Source organism: Lepidothrix coronata, unplaced genomic scaffold, assembly GCF_001604755.1.
Source record: "Lepidothrix coronata isolate B3197 unplaced genomic scaffold, Lepidothrix_coronata-1.0 Scaffold96, whole genome shotgun sequence".
Lineage (NCBI taxonomy): Eukaryota > Metazoa > Chordata > Aves > Passeriformes > Pipridae > Lepidothrix > Lepidothrix coronata.
The window spans coordinates 3068839-3086208 of NW_016690276.1; the positions used below are offsets into that span (position 1 = coordinate 3068839).

The following is a 17370-nucleotide window of genomic DNA, read 5'->3' on the forward strand; positions in this document are numbered from 1 at the left end:
AACACCAAAAAGCCAAACACCAAAAAGCCAAACACCAAAAAGCCAAACACCAAAAAGCCAAACACCAAAAAGCCAAACACCAAAAAGCCAAACACCAAAAAGCCAAACAAACACCAAAAAACAACAACAACAAGAAGAGGAAACAAACCAGGACATAAACATGAAAGGCAAAAAAACAACAACAAGAAGAGGAAACAAACCAGGACATAAACATGAAAGGCAAAAATATATAAGGCAGCTACAGCATGTGTGTGTGTGTGTACATAAGAAGCTTTACCATAATCACAGTTATTGTAAATATTTCAAGTACCCTGATTACAGAAGGTGACAACATGCATTCCAGTCATCACAATTTTCTTGGTATAGGAGAAGAGTATGACGTTAGACAGGCCATATCAACACAGATTTTACAGCAGTTAAGTCACAAAAGCAACAAAACATCCTTTTTTTTTTCATTTAGACTCCAAACTTGCATATAAACGGAAAGAAAAAAAAAGTCATATACAAACATATACATTTTTCTAATGTGTTTTTTGATTTTGGGGGCAGGTTTTTTGTTTGTTTTGGTTTTTTATTATCTTTTTAAATAACCAAAAAGCATTCATTTGAGTTAACTCAGGAACAAATTCATTCATTTTCAGTAAAGAGTTAGTAACTTGGGACCTAAAACTTTTCCAGGGTTGAAAACAAAGAGTTCTCTAAAGCTTCAAAATCTATCCAGTACATAGCAAAAAATATTAACGCTATTGCCTCTGCAAGATCTGCCTGGCCACACAACTACCCACAGCTATTCCCCGGAAGTTAAAGGCTAAAAAGAAAATTGATGGGGTTTTAAGTAGAAAGCTTTTAACACTCACCTTTCCCTTATACAATGGTTCTGGTTCAAATACTGCCTCTTCTGCTGCAATATCTGTGAAGCAGAAACAGGCACACGGACACTGACAGGGGATGTCTATCAGAAGCAAACTAGCAGCATGCCTGGTGTTTACAATTCAATAGCAAACACCCAGGCTTCTTTTATTTCCATTTCAGAAGTAAAGGTTGGAAGCACCTGTTGAACTAAGAGAAGAGGTTGTAGGATATTACAGTCCTGCCACGTACAAACACATTGTCTATATAGACCTATTTTGTTCTGGTGGTTTCTTTCAAGAGTAAGGGGGGGTTGGAGGGCAATCATCAAAAACAAACAAAAAACCCCATGACACTGCTTTCAACAAGAACTCCAGGAGTTCAACAGTTTCCAAGTATTACTCCCAAATTTATAGATTACTGTTTAAAAAATGATGCTCAGGAAGGAAAAGGAACACTTCGAAAGAAACTGTTTTCATCACAATAATCTGCAGTACTCTATTAACACAAACTCAGGCAAACAGAATTCACTTTGTAGTTAAAACAGTCACGAAGGGATTTTTTTTGCATTCTTTGGCTAGATAGGCCATCTGATCTCACCGACTTTTCAAGCTGACTCAGCTGCTCCGCACATTAGAAAAAGTATTATTACTGCCACAAGTTATCTCTGAATAAAGATAAAACCTGCATTTTTTAAGCCAAAAAAATGTTTCTGCTAAACCTTTAGGGAGACAGTTAAAATCCCGGCCACGCATCAAGGCACAGAAAGAATCCACTGCCCTCCCACAGCCTTTTATTTTCTGGGAATCATGATAGAACCAGGGTTTAGTTCTGCCAGTTTTGTTATATTAAGACTTCTTTTTTTGCCTCAAGTCTTACGAAACCATGGTAATTTGTTAGTATTTGCTGATAAAATTATTTATGAGAAGCAGCTTGCATCATCCGTTCAGATAAAGTAAGGCACAAACCGAAGTCAGCTTTTAATCTTGCTCTATGTATCAGAGCATCAGGATACTGGAGATTCTCAACAACAGATCCCAGCATCATATATCTCTCATCATAAATAAAGACATTTTAATGGCTATACATTAACATTTCCTCCATGGTCACTCTAAAGACATTTTTCATTTAATATGATCCATAGAAACAACTTCCTCTGGTGACTTACTTGTGACTATGACAGGTGTCCACTGTGCTAAAAAGCCTTCTCTTTGCATGGCCTGTACATGAGCAGGAGATAATGGCATAACCATCAGAGCCACTTAAAAAATGTCCTGCAGCACAACTAAATGAGATATCCCTGGAATAGCCATTCATGCTTCAGGTAGGTGAAGACATGCTATTAACAGCACCTGCAGGCTGTTGGGCTTTCCCATCTGCTCTTGATTTCCATCTATTCAAAGCACCTCTTCAGCTCCTTTGGTGTGTTTAATTTGCCAAGAACATCCTTCCAGGTCATGATATCTATGTTAAACCTAACTTTTTCCTTCTTTTGTTTTTTTGTTTTTGAGTATCTTTAAGGAAACCTTCAACACTCTACTTGCCTTTTTGCAACCAGAGGTTCTCCAGAACAAGTGACCTTTTAACATATGCTTTTCTAATTACAAATAATTATGTCAAAGACTTATTGGCTGCACTAGCAAGCCCCTTTCCCAGTTGCTGTTCAGTGTGCCGCAAAGACAGTGCATGCATTTTAACTTCTTTCATAGGGATGTGTGCTGCTCCAGGTTTTTACTTTACAGCATGATCTATAGTATAGTAAGGCAATTCACACTTTAAACTGCAGTATTTGTCTATCTTTTTTCTCAAACGTATCAAGTCAACTGAGCAAAGCTGGAAGCTGCATTAGCACAACAAAAAATTATCTCCATTATCCAGATTATTAATCCATGAAGGTGATTCCACCTACAGAACCTGCTCAAAGCTTCTACAGTGGTAGCTCTACCAACTTTTTTGAGGCAGTCAGCATAATTTTGTCACACAAACTTTTCTAGATGTTTATTTTCATTCCCTGTCACCCACATCAAGAGATTCCCTTACCACAGGTTTCATTTTACTTTTACACATGCAAGATTCAGGTATTTCCTAGTCAGGTTTAAGGGGCAACATGCATCTTCAGAAGGAAACAAAACAAAACAAAACAAAACAAAACAAAACAAAACAAAAAAAACCAAGAAAGCAGCAAAGAAAAAAAATATGCCGCAGAGTATCAGAGCTGAAAGGCAATTGCCATTGCCCTCAGTTTCAACTGTTGTGCCACTATGGAAAAATCAAATGAACCAACTAAAAGACAACCACTTCCTTCCACTAGATAGAAGATTTTTAATGGTTATATCAGAAGCATTGTAATAACTATGAAAGATTTATATATAAAAGCTTCTTTTCCCTTTTTCTTACCGTTGCCCAAAGCAAAGTACAGTGGTACTCTGTCCCTACTTTCCAGGTACACCAAACTACAGAGCTACACATGCTCAGGAGATTCTGAAACTAGTCAAGAGTGATCTATGCAAATGTTTTGCCAGCGACGCTGCTAGCTACATATGGTAGCATCAATTAAAAAATAAGTATGATTTCCTAATGCAACATATCTTGCTACTATTTCAAAATAATTATTTGCATTGTGGAGCCTCATAATCACACGAAGCATTCTTCCTGTAGAACACCTTATTAGCAAACATAACCTTTTATTTTTAGAGGGAGATTTCTGTATTTTATTTTTGGTCGAAAGGTCTGTGAGTTGATAAAGTGTTCTAACTGTCGATTTAAGGAAGTTTAGTAAAAGATGATCACAGAATGGCTGAGGTTGAAAGGGGACCTCTGGAGGTCAGCTGTGCTCAAGCAGGGCAACCTACAGCCAGCTGCGCAGGGCCACATCGAGATGGTTTTTGAATGACTCCAAGGATGGAGACTCCACAACCTCTCTGGGCAGTCTGTGGTAGTTTGAAAACCAAAAAATTCACTCACTGCAAGAGCTGTAAGGTTGTGCCTGTTATCTCTTGCCCTGTCAGAGCCTGGTTCCCCCTTCTCTATATCCTTCAACCAACTTTTATATACATGGATGAGGCCCCTTTGAGCCTTGTCTCCTGCAGGCTGAATGGCCCCAGCTCTCTCAGCTTCTCCTCATATTAAAGATGTCCCAGTCCCAAGGCTGTCTTTGTGGACCTGCACTGAACTTGTTCCAGTATGCCCAAGCCTTTCCCACACTGCGGAAACCAGAACTGGATGGGGCACTCCAGGTATGGCCTCACCCATGCTGAGCAGAAGGGGAGATTTACCTCCATCAACCTGCTGGCAACCATCTTCCTAATGCAGCCAGAAGGCTGTTGGCAAATTCACTAAGATGACCTATAAAACGCTCTGTCTCCATAAATCAAGGGGTGGGGGAAAAGAGTCTAACACACAATCAGAAGCCATAGCAAACTGGAATAACCAAAATGATATCTGCAGAGTAACTGATGGGCAGTACTTCTAAGATTAGCCTAGGTCTAATACTGTCTGTGACAACAGGATACAAGATGTGAGGTTAACACAGTACAGAAAACGCGCTTAAGATTTTAACAACAGTAATATCCTTCATCTTCTCTGTGGTAAACAAACAGTATTTACACATGAGGTAAGTGTCACTTGAGATTCAGAGCTCCAGGGAAGGAACAGTACCTTGCTTAAAAGGATAAAAGCATACTACTCCCTAACATGCAATTTCTTTTTATGTATAAATTAACTTTTATGTACTTTTATATTTCACACAAACCGTCAGATATGGAACAATATGGAGCTGAGAGTCCAGAAAAGGGCCATTAAGATGATCTCAGGAACTGAGGCATCCCTCCCTCTTATGAAAAGCTGAGAGAGCTGGTGCTGGACCAGATGACCTCCAGAGATCCCTCCCAGCCTCAACTATTCTGTGCTTCTGTGAAGTTGTCAGAGCTCATGCTTTTTCATTGAGAGTGATTAACAAAGTTACTTTGACACACTATTCATAAAAATTAAGGATACGCTATTTCTCCAGTGAAGTGGAAAGCAAAAAATTAAACTATAACGGAAAAAAAAAAAACCCACACCTGTAAGGTAGTCAACAGAGATCAGCTAAAACTGATCTCTCAACTGAAATGAATTCAGGTTCTTCCCCTTTTGTAGTACAAGTACGGGTTTTTTTGAGTTCACTCTTTTCCTCTGTCTACCAAAAGCAACCTCATCTCAGGATGCTCAAAAGACAGCATCTGATTGTTACTGATAAAGCAAGGACACACAACTTAAAAGTTGTTACGGTTAACAGAAACTATAAGCACTTTATCTCCATAAATTTCCATTAAAGATGCAGAAAGCTCATTCTCTGATAATCTAAACCTAATTTAGGGTTATATACACAGAGAACACGAGTAACTAAAAATTTCACCAACTGCCTTTGCCAGTTCTATGCTCGTTAAGAGTCAAGCTCTCTAGTAGCTACTGCACAGCTTCCCGCCCTGCTGCACAGACACCTCCAAGACACTCACCTGACCCAAGAGAACTCATTAGGCAAAGTACTCCCAAAGCAGCTCTTTGCTTTGGATTTCTAAACTAGACAGGATTCCCTAAGTAACACTTCACTGCACTGAAAACACATGCCCTTGCCTACTGTGCTCTTCATTTCTTCTTCCCAAACTCCCCATCTGTAGGCCTAATACACCTCATTATGCCATTAGGCTCCCCTCTAGTAGTCACAGACACCACCACTTCTGTGACATGGAATAGACGGTTTCTCAAGCAAGAAAATAATGTTCCCACACAGACCTGGTATGTACATCTTTAGTACTACCAGTGTGATTTTAATATTAAGACTTACTCTATTATACCAGAAAAATAAGTTAAAACATATAAGTTTATATATCTAAAACTTATAGAAATAAGTTTTATTTAAGGTGATCCATATGTGTTCATTACTGAATAAAACTCCTTTGTAAAGGGACACAGGAAAAATGTACACGTAATAAAGCCTTCTACTTGTTTTTCCAACGATAAAAAACAACCATACACACGTACACAGAAAACATTTTAGACCACACAGCAACAGAATGGCAAACTATTTCTTAGCAAACCAGCCACTCACAAGCAGACAAGTTCCTTCTCACTTAGTACATGAGAGCATCACAAAGTAGAAAGGCACTTAGCTCAGTCTTACAATAACAGCTAATGCTGTACTGTCCTAAGCTGCATAAGATCAGATATAACAAAGCAGTTTAAACCAAAGAGAAATCATGCATTGAAAAGGAAGGCCAAAATAAGAAATCCTAGGATGATAACTTGATTCACAGTTTACTCAAGTTAATGAAAATACTCCAATTCCTGCAGATTTCAGCGAGTTATGAAACAGGTCCTGCAAAGGGAAATGTTCCAAGTCACAAACAGCAATGCCATATTTTGATACCTAATTGCCACCACTGCCTCTGAAGAAATCCCTGGTGTAAAATAGAGAACAAATACAATAATCTTGCCTTCTCATTTTAAAAATGGTATGAAAGGAACAACAAAAGAAAGTTATTAAAGAGAACTAGATTGTTCCCAGCTGTTGTCATAAAATACTACAGCTGTTCATGTCATTGCAGCTAATGACCAGTTGCACTTTTTCAAATATTGTAACACAGTATGACCATTGTAATCTATATCAAACTGAAACTTGGCAAGCATCATGGAAAAGAGACTAAAAAACTCTTTAAATTCTGTTTGATTTTTTTTTAAATTTCTGTTCCTGGGTTGGTTTTGTGTGTTTTGAGGGGACAGGGAAGGATTTTTTATGAATGGTTCTGTATTCAAATCGTCAATTATGTTCAACTGCTTAAAAAATCATGGCAAATAAAGGTATGAAATTATCAAAATTGTCTTTTTCAGTAATAAAAACAGAATTCAGCCAATAAATCCTAAATTTTTTGTTGAAAAGAGGTCTGCTGACTAAAAGTATCCCAAGTTCAAAGAGGATGATGAAACATCCCTTCTCTGGAGCCAATAACAGGGTTTGGCTTCCCCATCTAGAAGCTTTTAATTGTTTTGTTAACTGTATTATATATGAACCAAATCAGATTTTTCATGAAGACTCAAATGCAAAGAAAAGGTTAAAACAGAAATCCCCATATATAGAGATGCAGAAAGAATTTTCAGATACAACTCTCTCTACTGGAGCATTACTCCTTGACAGATGGAGAAAAAGCTAGAGGAAAGCACGTATTGCTACATAAAATCTCCACAGAACCTGAAACATACTATTTCAAGTAATTTCATGTCATTTCTCAAGAAAATGGAAGAGTATAGGTCCCTCTCTAGCCATGTGTCTTCCCTTCCAAAATCACCCATACAGGGCTATAGACCAGAAAGAGATCACAAGCTCCTGAACTGCCTTATATTTTTTCCCCTAGTTGCCAAGAATCGCTGATTCATGAAAAAAACCTACCATTCAGTTTATCAGTTTCTCCACATTAGGACACAAAAACACTTCCAAAGGAATTCCAAATACTTCAGAAAGACTACCACCTAATAATACACTGCATACATCCATTATCATAGGCACCAACCTGGGACTCAATAACAAGAAACAAAACACAGCCACAACAAAAAAACAATAGAAACTAAGTTTCCTTATTCAAATAAAGACAGAAATAATTGTTAAATGTGTTGCTATAACCAAACATAGCAATGGATAACATGTTAGAAGCTAACCCTCTTTCTCTCACTTAGGACCATGTAACCAGACTGCAAAGGATTTCCTTCCAAATGATGGTTACTGAAAAATATGAACAACTCTGAAACTTTGCTTTATGCAGCCATACAGTTTCTATAAAGTCATACAACCTACCTTCAAAGACACTCACTAAAGTCTAAATTAAAAATAAAAATCTAATCACACACTAAATTAGGCCAAAAACCTGTAGTTTGGATTCTATTAATTAAGCCTATCCAACAATGCCCAGAGTGAGTGTTAAATGACTGTCTGCAGCATCACATCTGCACAACCCATTATTAACGCTTGTTATTTTCACTATTCCAATCAGAAGTTCAAAGTGCACTTCCTTTCTTGTGGCAACATTCTGCAAGCTTGATACTTTTGTACAATTAGCCAGTATTAGAGCCAACATTACTTGCTCCACAGCAAGTTAGCTATATTTTTTTGCTTCACTCCATCAGTTCTACAATGTGCAACAGTCAAGAGAACTCAAAACAAGTATTTTGGCCAAGAGGAATCTGATGCAAAAAAATTCTGAATGCCCTTAAAAGATGGGATGGAGAAAAATAACAAGGTGTAGAATACTGGCATAGTTGTATCAATACTTGTCTCCATCGGTACATGTTTAATCCCATTACAGCAGTTTTTAATTTTGAAAGCTTAATTTTATTAAGCCACCATATATGCCTATCTGAAAGATGAAAAAATAGCTATTACTATTGGAAGATTTAATACAACCATTTTTTAGCATTTTTTTTCTTCTGTTTGCCCCAAAGATTTCGTACTCCATGTCTCCATGCAGATCAGGTTCTGCACCTTTTATGCTTAAAGTTTATGGTGGGGGGTTTAAAATTCACTCATCTGTGGTGAACTTCAGGGGGTTTTTTAAGTATTACCAACTTGACCAAATCTTACCTTTCATTGCTAACTAACTTCTGTGTCTGATTACAAAGACACCAAAGCAGAAGTGCTTATACCACCTCCCTTCCACGTTAACCAAAAAACACGGCTGTCTATGCTAGCTCTAAGAGCTTTTTGCAAACTATGTGAGTTAAAACTAAGTCACACTAGGAGTTTTCAACATTACCACTAAGAAACCTACAGGCAGCAGCTGAACTGCAAAATAGAGACATCCTTCTGTTACAAGCTGGGTAGAGCTTGAGCAGCACACTGACAGTGGAGCTATTCACTGAAAACTACAGTCAGCAGCTGGCTGCAGAGTTACAATAGAAGTCTGAGAAAAGGCAAAATATACTTCCCCTATTCTCATGGGCTCCCCCAGGCACCTACAAATGCACTGAAGGAAAGACACGGTGTTCAGTGAACCTCTTGCATTAGGTACACACATCCACATTACCCAAATCTACCAGGAAGCACTTAAGCAGCTTGACACATCTAGTAAAAAGCACGAGAGCAATAAGGAGAGAAGAGTTTGCAGAAATACAGGACAAGAATAGACAGGAAAAGAAAGGGTATATTGAAACAAGAGAGGGAGAAAGCATTAAAAAAAAAAAAAACAACTCGCTGAAAAGAAAAGCTGTAAAAGAAGTTCAGTACAGCACAAAGTAGAAAGAAGTTTCAGTTGTACATAATTCTCAAACTAAATCTTTTCAAAAACTCATTAAGTACACCCTAAAAGGAAAGAATGCCATCTACACCTTAAGCACATGCAAACCCCAGACACACAGGAACTAGCTTCCAACTAAAGCCACCACTTTTGTTATCTTTCCACTTTGCTCCTCCTCCTCTCCAGCTCCAAACATAAACAGTATTAGCTGGAAATTAGTTGGAGATGATGCTGGCATCATCTAAGACAGTCATTTTCTCCTCATACAACAGTGTTGCCATATCAGTGTTACCATGCCTAATCTCTTATAAAGATATCAGTCAGTTTAAAATGCACAAAGATGAGTGTCAAGGAGGTACTACTCTGGAGGTGTTATTTCAACACTGGCAGCTCTCTGGGGGAGGAGTAAGTAGGGTAAGAATAACTGGTTCAGACTTTTACCTTTAAAAGGAAAATTTACCATCACAGAATTTATTGTCTCCCTGTTTCTCCACATACGATCTCCTGTCTCTTCCTTCATTCAGTAATTATAGGAAAACAACAAGTATGTACCTGGAATACTACCTCCAGCAGTTATACATCTGAATCTACAACCTGAGTGGCAGACCACTCAACTTACGTGAACTAGGCTGCACATACACTACAATGTTTTTCAAAACTGGGATGATACTCAGTACTTGTGGAAAGTATCCATAAAATGATCTTTTTGAGGGAAAGTCAAGGTATATGACTGATTATCAGAACAGGAAATTATTTTAGTATTCAGCTGAAGAACCATTGTGAAATCATAGCTTGCATTTGACTCATGAAACCACATACAAAAGAATACAAGAAGACACCTTTTTATGAAGATGATTTGAAGTGGCTTTTACTTCAGAAACTTGTGGCTTCTTTTATGGCATACAGTAAGCATTAAGCGGTATCTCCATATCTTAAAATACTCTTAAGGAAGTATTTTTCTCCACATTCCTTGAAGCTATAAAGAACAAACTATCCCCCACTACATGCTGCTTCAACATCACTGAGAAGCCTCAGATAAATTAATATTCATATTTAAAAGGAGCACCAAATTTAAATTCTAGTCCTGATTTTGTACATTTAAGTACAAGCCACTCAGCAAAACAGAAAAATCAGAGGGAAAAAAAAAAAGGAAAGATCGAAGTTACAGGTGCTTACTTATTCATTGACATTACTCAAAATTACTTTTGATAGAAAATCCCTTTAGAAATACCAAACGGAAAGAATGTGCTGAGTTCTAGAAGTCATGGAACCACAAAAAGATAATTTAAAATATCACGTTACATAATCAACGGTAAATATATTTTGCACTTGATCTTCCTGCCACAACCTGCAGAGAAACACAAGCATAACCATGCAACTATCATCTTTAAGAGGGATATATGTGATACCATTCAATTTTGGAATGGATAGCAGAGAGAAAACAACTGTTCTATACAACATCCCTCCTATGGAAAATTATCTCAACTGGCTTATACTTTCCAATGAAGTTAAATGCTGATATTATCCAGTATAAACTCCTCTTTCAAGATTCTCATCACCACTAGTGGTATCAAAAGCATCAGCTCCCTTGCTAGGTTCAGTCAAAAAGAGCAGGTAACAGAAGATAGCTTTAGCCAAAGCGGAATTCAGAAGTATACAAAAGGTTTTTAACACATAAACAAGGCAATTTTGTTCCTCATCTCGTATCAGTCCTGAGACTCAGCACATTCAGCAAGCCACTCTCATCACACAGAGGATGAGAAAAGCCTACCAACTATGCAGTGCAGCAATAGCTACATAAGAAAGGCACCCTTCAGTGTGAGCACATTTTCCTCCTATACTTATATAGCAGAAGACTTGTTTCACTAAAAGGCTTATTTACAAAATGATCTTGATGACTAAGAGGCCCGGTTGAGTTCATAAATCAAAATAAATCACCAGTTTTATTACAGAGTTGTCAAGCACTTTGGCTTTGTTTCAGTTTCTCAGCACCACAATCCTTCACAAGTGTTATATACCTGTCACACACACATACAGGTTTACACAGTGTAAAACCTACCAACACCGCAATATCCAAGATGCATCCAGTTGACAGAATCCACTAGTCTTTCAAATATTAACTGAAGTTTGACCACAAGATAAGAACAAGGCAGTTACATATAGGAAAAAATATCAAGTAACACACCAACCTTGTTTTATTTCCTAAACAACCATCAAGTCTATGCAAGTATATTCAGTTGTTTGCTGCTCTCACACAGCTTGCTTCATGAAGGTACCAGGGAATCTGCAACTACAGAGTTACCAACGCTGAGGTGGATGTACACCCATTCCTTCAAATGAAGGTAGAAGTGGATGGAGAAGAGCAGATAATCCACAACTGTACCAGTGTCACCTTTCTGGTGTAGCTGAAGATGGATTCTCTAGTTAATAGCACTCCTTAAAACCAGATGCAGGCTTTTTCAGAGCAAGCAAGTACATTCCTAAGTACTAAAAGGATAAATTAATTAAAAGAAAAATGAAGTCGGTTTCCTATGCCAATAGTTACAGTTACAAAGCAACTCCCCTTTTCTTCATGAGGACCGGGTAGATACTGAATCTTCAGCATCCTCAAAAGACAGGCACATCACCATTTACTCAAATTTACACCAAAATATATACCAAATTCACCAGCACTATCGACATTCAAGTCATCACACAATTACTCAAAAAACACTAAAGAGCAGCCCAGCACTTGCAGGATACATCTATGCTAGAAAAACTGAACTTGATTCACAGAGTCTGTCTCTCTGCAATTGCAGACTTCTGCAATTCACCAATGCTGGATTCCAGCCTGGAGCACAAATCTTTGGCGAGTACACACAAGTCTCCCTGGACTAATGGAAATTAGCAATGAAGTGTAGAGTTTCCACTATTGACAGCAATTTTACCTTTCACAAATCTGAAATTAACACTGATGGCAAACACATAATATGTATGCCAGTTCACGATCAATATTACAAACAACTGTCAGCCTGCACATTAGAAGAGCATCAACAATGACAGTTTGAAATTCAGAGACAGCAGAGACTGGTGTCTGGTTTTATTGTATGCTATCAATTGTTGGTATAACCGTGTACACCTTGGCATGCAAAACACAAGAGGAAAGGACACTGCCAACACCAAGGTTCACAAGCCATGGCTGCAGCCCATCCAAACAGCTGAGATGGAATAATTTCATTAAAACTCTGCTTTCCTTCTAAGAAAAAAAAAAACACACAACAAAACAAACAAATAAACAAAAAGCCCAGAAAAACCCAGAACCAGCTGACCTGCCCCAAAAAAGAAAACCAATCACTCTCCTTGCTAACAGCAAGATTTCCAAGAAATACTGACTTCACTTCTTTGTATGACTACTCCAGTTGACTTTCTAAGTTTTTTACATAGGATTCTCTGCTTTAGAGCAGTATTTCTAGGAGGCAGTAATGCAACACTAACTACTGTGAGGACGTCCAGTAACATGATACATGGATTTTTCTTCCATGTCGGTGGGGCTCAAATCTTGCCAATGTCAGTAGTGACCAAAAGCTGTTGACATCAGGCAGCTGTTATGTGACCCAAGAGGAATGAGCTAGTATCCTCAGTCTAGTTTTTCCTGGACAGGTATTCCTACCTTCACAAGAACAACCAAGCCCACACTCTGACTGGCAAGCCTCAGGAGTCAGAAGCAGCATGGATAAGGAGTAGCTCAGTCCTGAAGGAGAACAAGAACTTAAAGACAGCTCTGTTTAGATGAAAGCTGCATCACACCTCTAACAAAAAGGCAAGGAACTTCATAAGTACATCAAGTCAGCGTATCCTGCATCAGTATGTTGTCCTGAGCCTCCATCCAACAAACTTCCGAAAATACCTGAACATACAAGTTTATCTTGCAGTCAACAAACCAAAGGGTTGCTCCTCTACAGAATCACAAAAGTCTGAGAATAAAGGTGAATTGTCTAATTTGCATCACAACATACGTACCATTTTAAGGAGAGCGCAAGGGTAAATCAAAAAAGTACCTCTCAAACCATAACCATAAGAGCATCCTCTGGATTCACTCAATTCTGGACTAGTTCAACAAAACAGATGATTTTGTCAATTTTAACAACAGTTAATTTGCTTCTGAAAACTTAACAATATACACAAACCTGAATTTCTTCTTGACACTGCTCATTACACAACAGTGTCAGGTCTGCCTAACAGAGGTTGGGAGGAAACCAGGACCTTGCAAACATGAGGGGCTCCTAAGCCTTTTTCCCCTCTTCCCAAAGCATGTTTTATTTTTGAGTCAAATCAGTTTAAGCACAGTTCAGACAATTCAATAAGCAAAGCAAAACAAGTGCCAGATGAAGTCCTTGCCTATGGAACTTCCCCGCTTTTCAGTATATTTGAGCATTTTAAGCATGAGAAACAAAAAAACCCACAGAAAACAAAAACCCAACCAAAAACCCACAGTAACCCCTCAAAGAAGCAGCTTTCAGCCACGAGCAGCTGCACAAAGCTGCTGCAACTGTAAACCCCCCCCAAGCCCATTCCACTGTTACGTAACAGTGCCAAGCCAGGATTTTCACCAGCCAGCCCAGAATTACTCTTAGAAGGAAACATCTCCCGCCATGCACAAACATTAGAAAGCATTTTTTAAAAATATCAATGTAATAAAAACAAGCAAAAAACCCCATGCACATGCAAACAGAAGAAAAAATTTAATCTAGAGTATACATTAAAAGCACTTCCTTTTCAAGCAAGGTTTTATGTGATATTCTAACATAAAAGAAAAGTTGTTTTATCAGGTTATATCTAAGCAATGTCAGAATATCTGACATTATAAAAACAAGATTCTCCAACTACTTCCACAGGTGTTTACAAGGTGCCTTTTTTAATTATACTTGATTCCTTTAATTTTGCAAGCCTATTTCAGTTGTTCGTCTTAAGAAGGTACTGTCCTATAGGATAGGTGCAGCAAAGTGATCTTTTCCTACCTCTGTTACCACCAATTTTCTCAGTAGATTTCCTTACTGTCTATATGCAGGCAGTGTGAAGTGCCTATGATGCAGCAAAGAATAATCCTATTAAGAATCAGTTTACTGTGTACTAGTGTCTTCAGATGCTATTTTAAGACCTTAAAAGGATTTCACTATTTAATAGAGGGCTGAACCAGTTAAACAAATCTTCACATCTCCACTGAAACATTCACATTATGAGTGTTACCAGGGGAGATAGACACCCAAGCAGCATGTATGTTCTGTTCTTTTTGTTCAAGACTTTAACTCAGTTTAACAAAATCAGCTTCTGTTTTAGTTACATTATGAAAATATCTAACTATATATTCTGCTAAGTTTTCTTAGAAATACTCTTTTTAGATGTTTGAGATGTTTACGTGTGTGAAAAATGCAAAGAGCAACTGTTGGCAAAATGCATTAAGATGTGCTGAAACCATTGAGGGTTTTATAAATATTGAGATAATTCCTACTCAGAATGAACACCAACATAAGCCAAAGGAAGTTCTGCCATAGCAAAGATCAGGCCATTTGGTCATGTGTTAGGACCACAGCAGACTAAGGAAATAAAAAAAAAAAAAAAATTACCCATCCCATAATCATGAAGAAGTCCTCCCAACAGGATGGTCATTTGTTGTTTCTACAGAAGAATCAGCTAAACATAGCAGTTCCAGGTTTCTAAAGCCTACTCTTGGCGCAATATAAAACTAACTACTTAAAAAGTAAATATTCCAGATATTAAAAGGCAAAGGTGAATTTCCAAGTAATTCTAAAAAAATTCTTGTACTTATGTTTCTTACACCACCTGAAGACCTACAATTTCCTTTGGAGGAGAATAAAATGAAGTAAATGGGCAAAAGGCTTAAGAAGGTAAGAGTAAACATAAACACAAACATAAACAACACATCTTTCCAAATAATATTTACATTGAGTGCTTAATTTTTATATACACTCATGTAAATACAGGAGTGTATATATTCCAAGGCCATTTCCATTTCTTGCCTCCCGGGATGTGTACAGATGCATTCTGCACCTAGGATTTGTGCTGTGCACCATAACACTCGGTACTGGTATACGGGTTAGAACCTAACAGGATGAAATATACTATAGCCGAGTGCATCCAGCTATGTGACCAGTGTAGAAAGGAGGAAAAAACCAACGAAACAAAAAGAACCCAATCCACAAACACAAAAAACCCCAGACCACTAAATACACACGCACTTCATACATACTAAGAAACGCACAAGTGCAATTTAAATGAGGTACTACTCCAGGAAGACAGACCTTGGTCTGTACTGCAGGGCATAGTGTGTTGTTAACCCAAACTCTAATTTGTTTATACGGCCGAGGCTGGCAGGACACGCACATCTTCGGAACAGAGCAAAAATCATGGAGCCGATGCGCGTTTGTGCCGAGCACCCCCATGCACATCTGCAGGCACACGCGGGAGCACGGCCACGCTACGCCCGCGGGATAACTTCACATCCACGCAGGCCGGGCCGTCAGCAGAAGACGGCGATGGAGGAGGAGGAGGAGGAGGAAGCAGCCTTCGCCGCCTCCCACAGCGCCCGCGGCCCGCGCCCACGGCCCGCCCCTCCCGCCCGGCATCCCCGCCGCGGGTGCCGCGGGGGCGGCCCTGCGGGGAGCGGGGGGACGGGGCAGCCGGGCGGCGCGGCCGGTCCCCCCGCAGCGGCGCTCGGTGCGGGAGCGGAGCCCCGGCTGCTGGCGCGGGGAGGTTTCCAGGCATCCTCGCTGCATGCGGGGAGCAGCACGGCAGTGACAAGCGGCGGCGCAGCCTGCGGGGGGGCTCCGCGGAGCGCAGCCCGGAGAAAGAGGAGGTGGAGGAAGGGGGGATGCCCGGAGGAGCCGGCGGGCTGGGGGAGGGAGCCGAGCCCTGCCCCCCTCTCCCCCAGGCACCGGGGCGGGGGAGGAAGCTGGGGCTCCCTCTCTCTCTCTCACGCCAGCCCTGTGCAGCGCCTTCAAGGCGGAGAGGGGGAGGCGGCGGGGGGAGGAAGGGGGGGAAATGCTGCAATGTAGCGCCGGGCGGGCAGGCGAGGGAAGCCGCAAACCCTCCACTGGGGCCCGGCGCAAGCCCCCGGGCCGAGCCCACCGCTCGAAGCGGCCGCACAGGCGACAGCCCCGCGTACCTGCCCGGGGCGGGGACGGCGAGCACGGACGCGACCCCAGCGGGACGACCCGGCCGAAAGGGCGGCCGGGGCGCAGCACCCACCTTTCACCACCCTGTCCGTCGTCGATAACTTGGGATCAACGGCCTTATGCTCCGACATGTCCGGCGGCCGGGGAGGCGGCGAGGCTCTCCCCCCTCGGGCAGGGCAGGCGCGGGCTGAGACGGGGGCCGCCGCTGCGGTCACGGCTCCGGCTCCTCCGCTGCGGCCGAAGTTGCCGCGTCCCGCCGCCGCTCGCTGGCTCGGCTGGGCTCTGCCGCGCGGTGCCTTCCTCCTTCGTCTTCCTCCACCCCCGTCCTCCTCTTCCTCCTCCAGTTAATTATTGCTCGCTTTCAATCACGCCTCCGGGCTGTGTAGGACGGCTCGCTCTTCCCCCCCCCGCCAAAGACCCCGGCGAAAACACCCGCGGCGGGGCGGCTGTCAGGCAGCGCCGGCAGGAAAAGCCGCGAGTGGACGCGGGCAGCAGGAACAGCCAGGTTGCACACGCAGCGGCCAGCCCTGCGCTTCCTTCCTCCGCGGCGCGCCGCTCCGGCTCCTCCCGCCGCCACCACCGCCGCCGCCGCACCGGACCGGGATGCGGATCCGTGTCTTGCCCGGCGCCCCCCGCAGGGTCTGTCCCCCGGCTCGCTCCGACACCGGCCGCGGCCCCGCGCCGCTGCCAACGCTCCGCCGCGCAGCCCCCGCGCGCCGCCCGGCCCCGCCCGCCAGGCTCCCGCTCCCGCGCGCCCCCATTGGCCGCCGCGGCGCTGCCACTCACTGTCAGCCGGCCCCGCCCCGCGCGCGCCGCACCGCCCAGGTGCGCCCGCCCGTGCCGCGCGCACCCGGCGGCGGGGCCGCGCATCCCGCGCGGAGCAGGGCTGCACGCGCGTGCCCGCGGGGGGTGGGGGGGAGCCTCTTGTCGCCCGCGGCGGCGGCGGCCGCTCCCCGGGGAACCGCGCCCGGGGCCGCGCCTGCGGGCAGGGCCCCCCCCGCCCCGCGCGGGTCCCACCTGCCCCCAGGGGTGCCCGCCCCGGGGTGGGGCGTCCCCGGAGCGCTGTCACGCAGGTACAGGCACGCGCG

The 17370-nt window shown here is 42.2% G+C and overlaps 1 protein-coding gene across 1 annotated transcript in view; it reads right to left on the reverse strand.

Moving 5' to 3' along the window:
• PPP3CA (protein phosphatase 3 catalytic subunit alpha) overlaps nucleotides 1–16973 on the reverse strand; it is a 191729-nt gene extending 174756 nt beyond the window's left edge. Inside the window, exon 1 of the mRNA XM_017822245.1 lies at nucleotides 16356–16973. Within this exon, the coding sequence (XP_017677734.1) occupies nucleotides 16356–16413 (58 nt within the window). The 5' untranslated portion in view covers nucleotides 16414–16973. The remainder of the gene's footprint in view (nucleotides 1–16355) is intronic.
• Nucleotides 16974–17370: the final 397 nt, after the last annotated feature.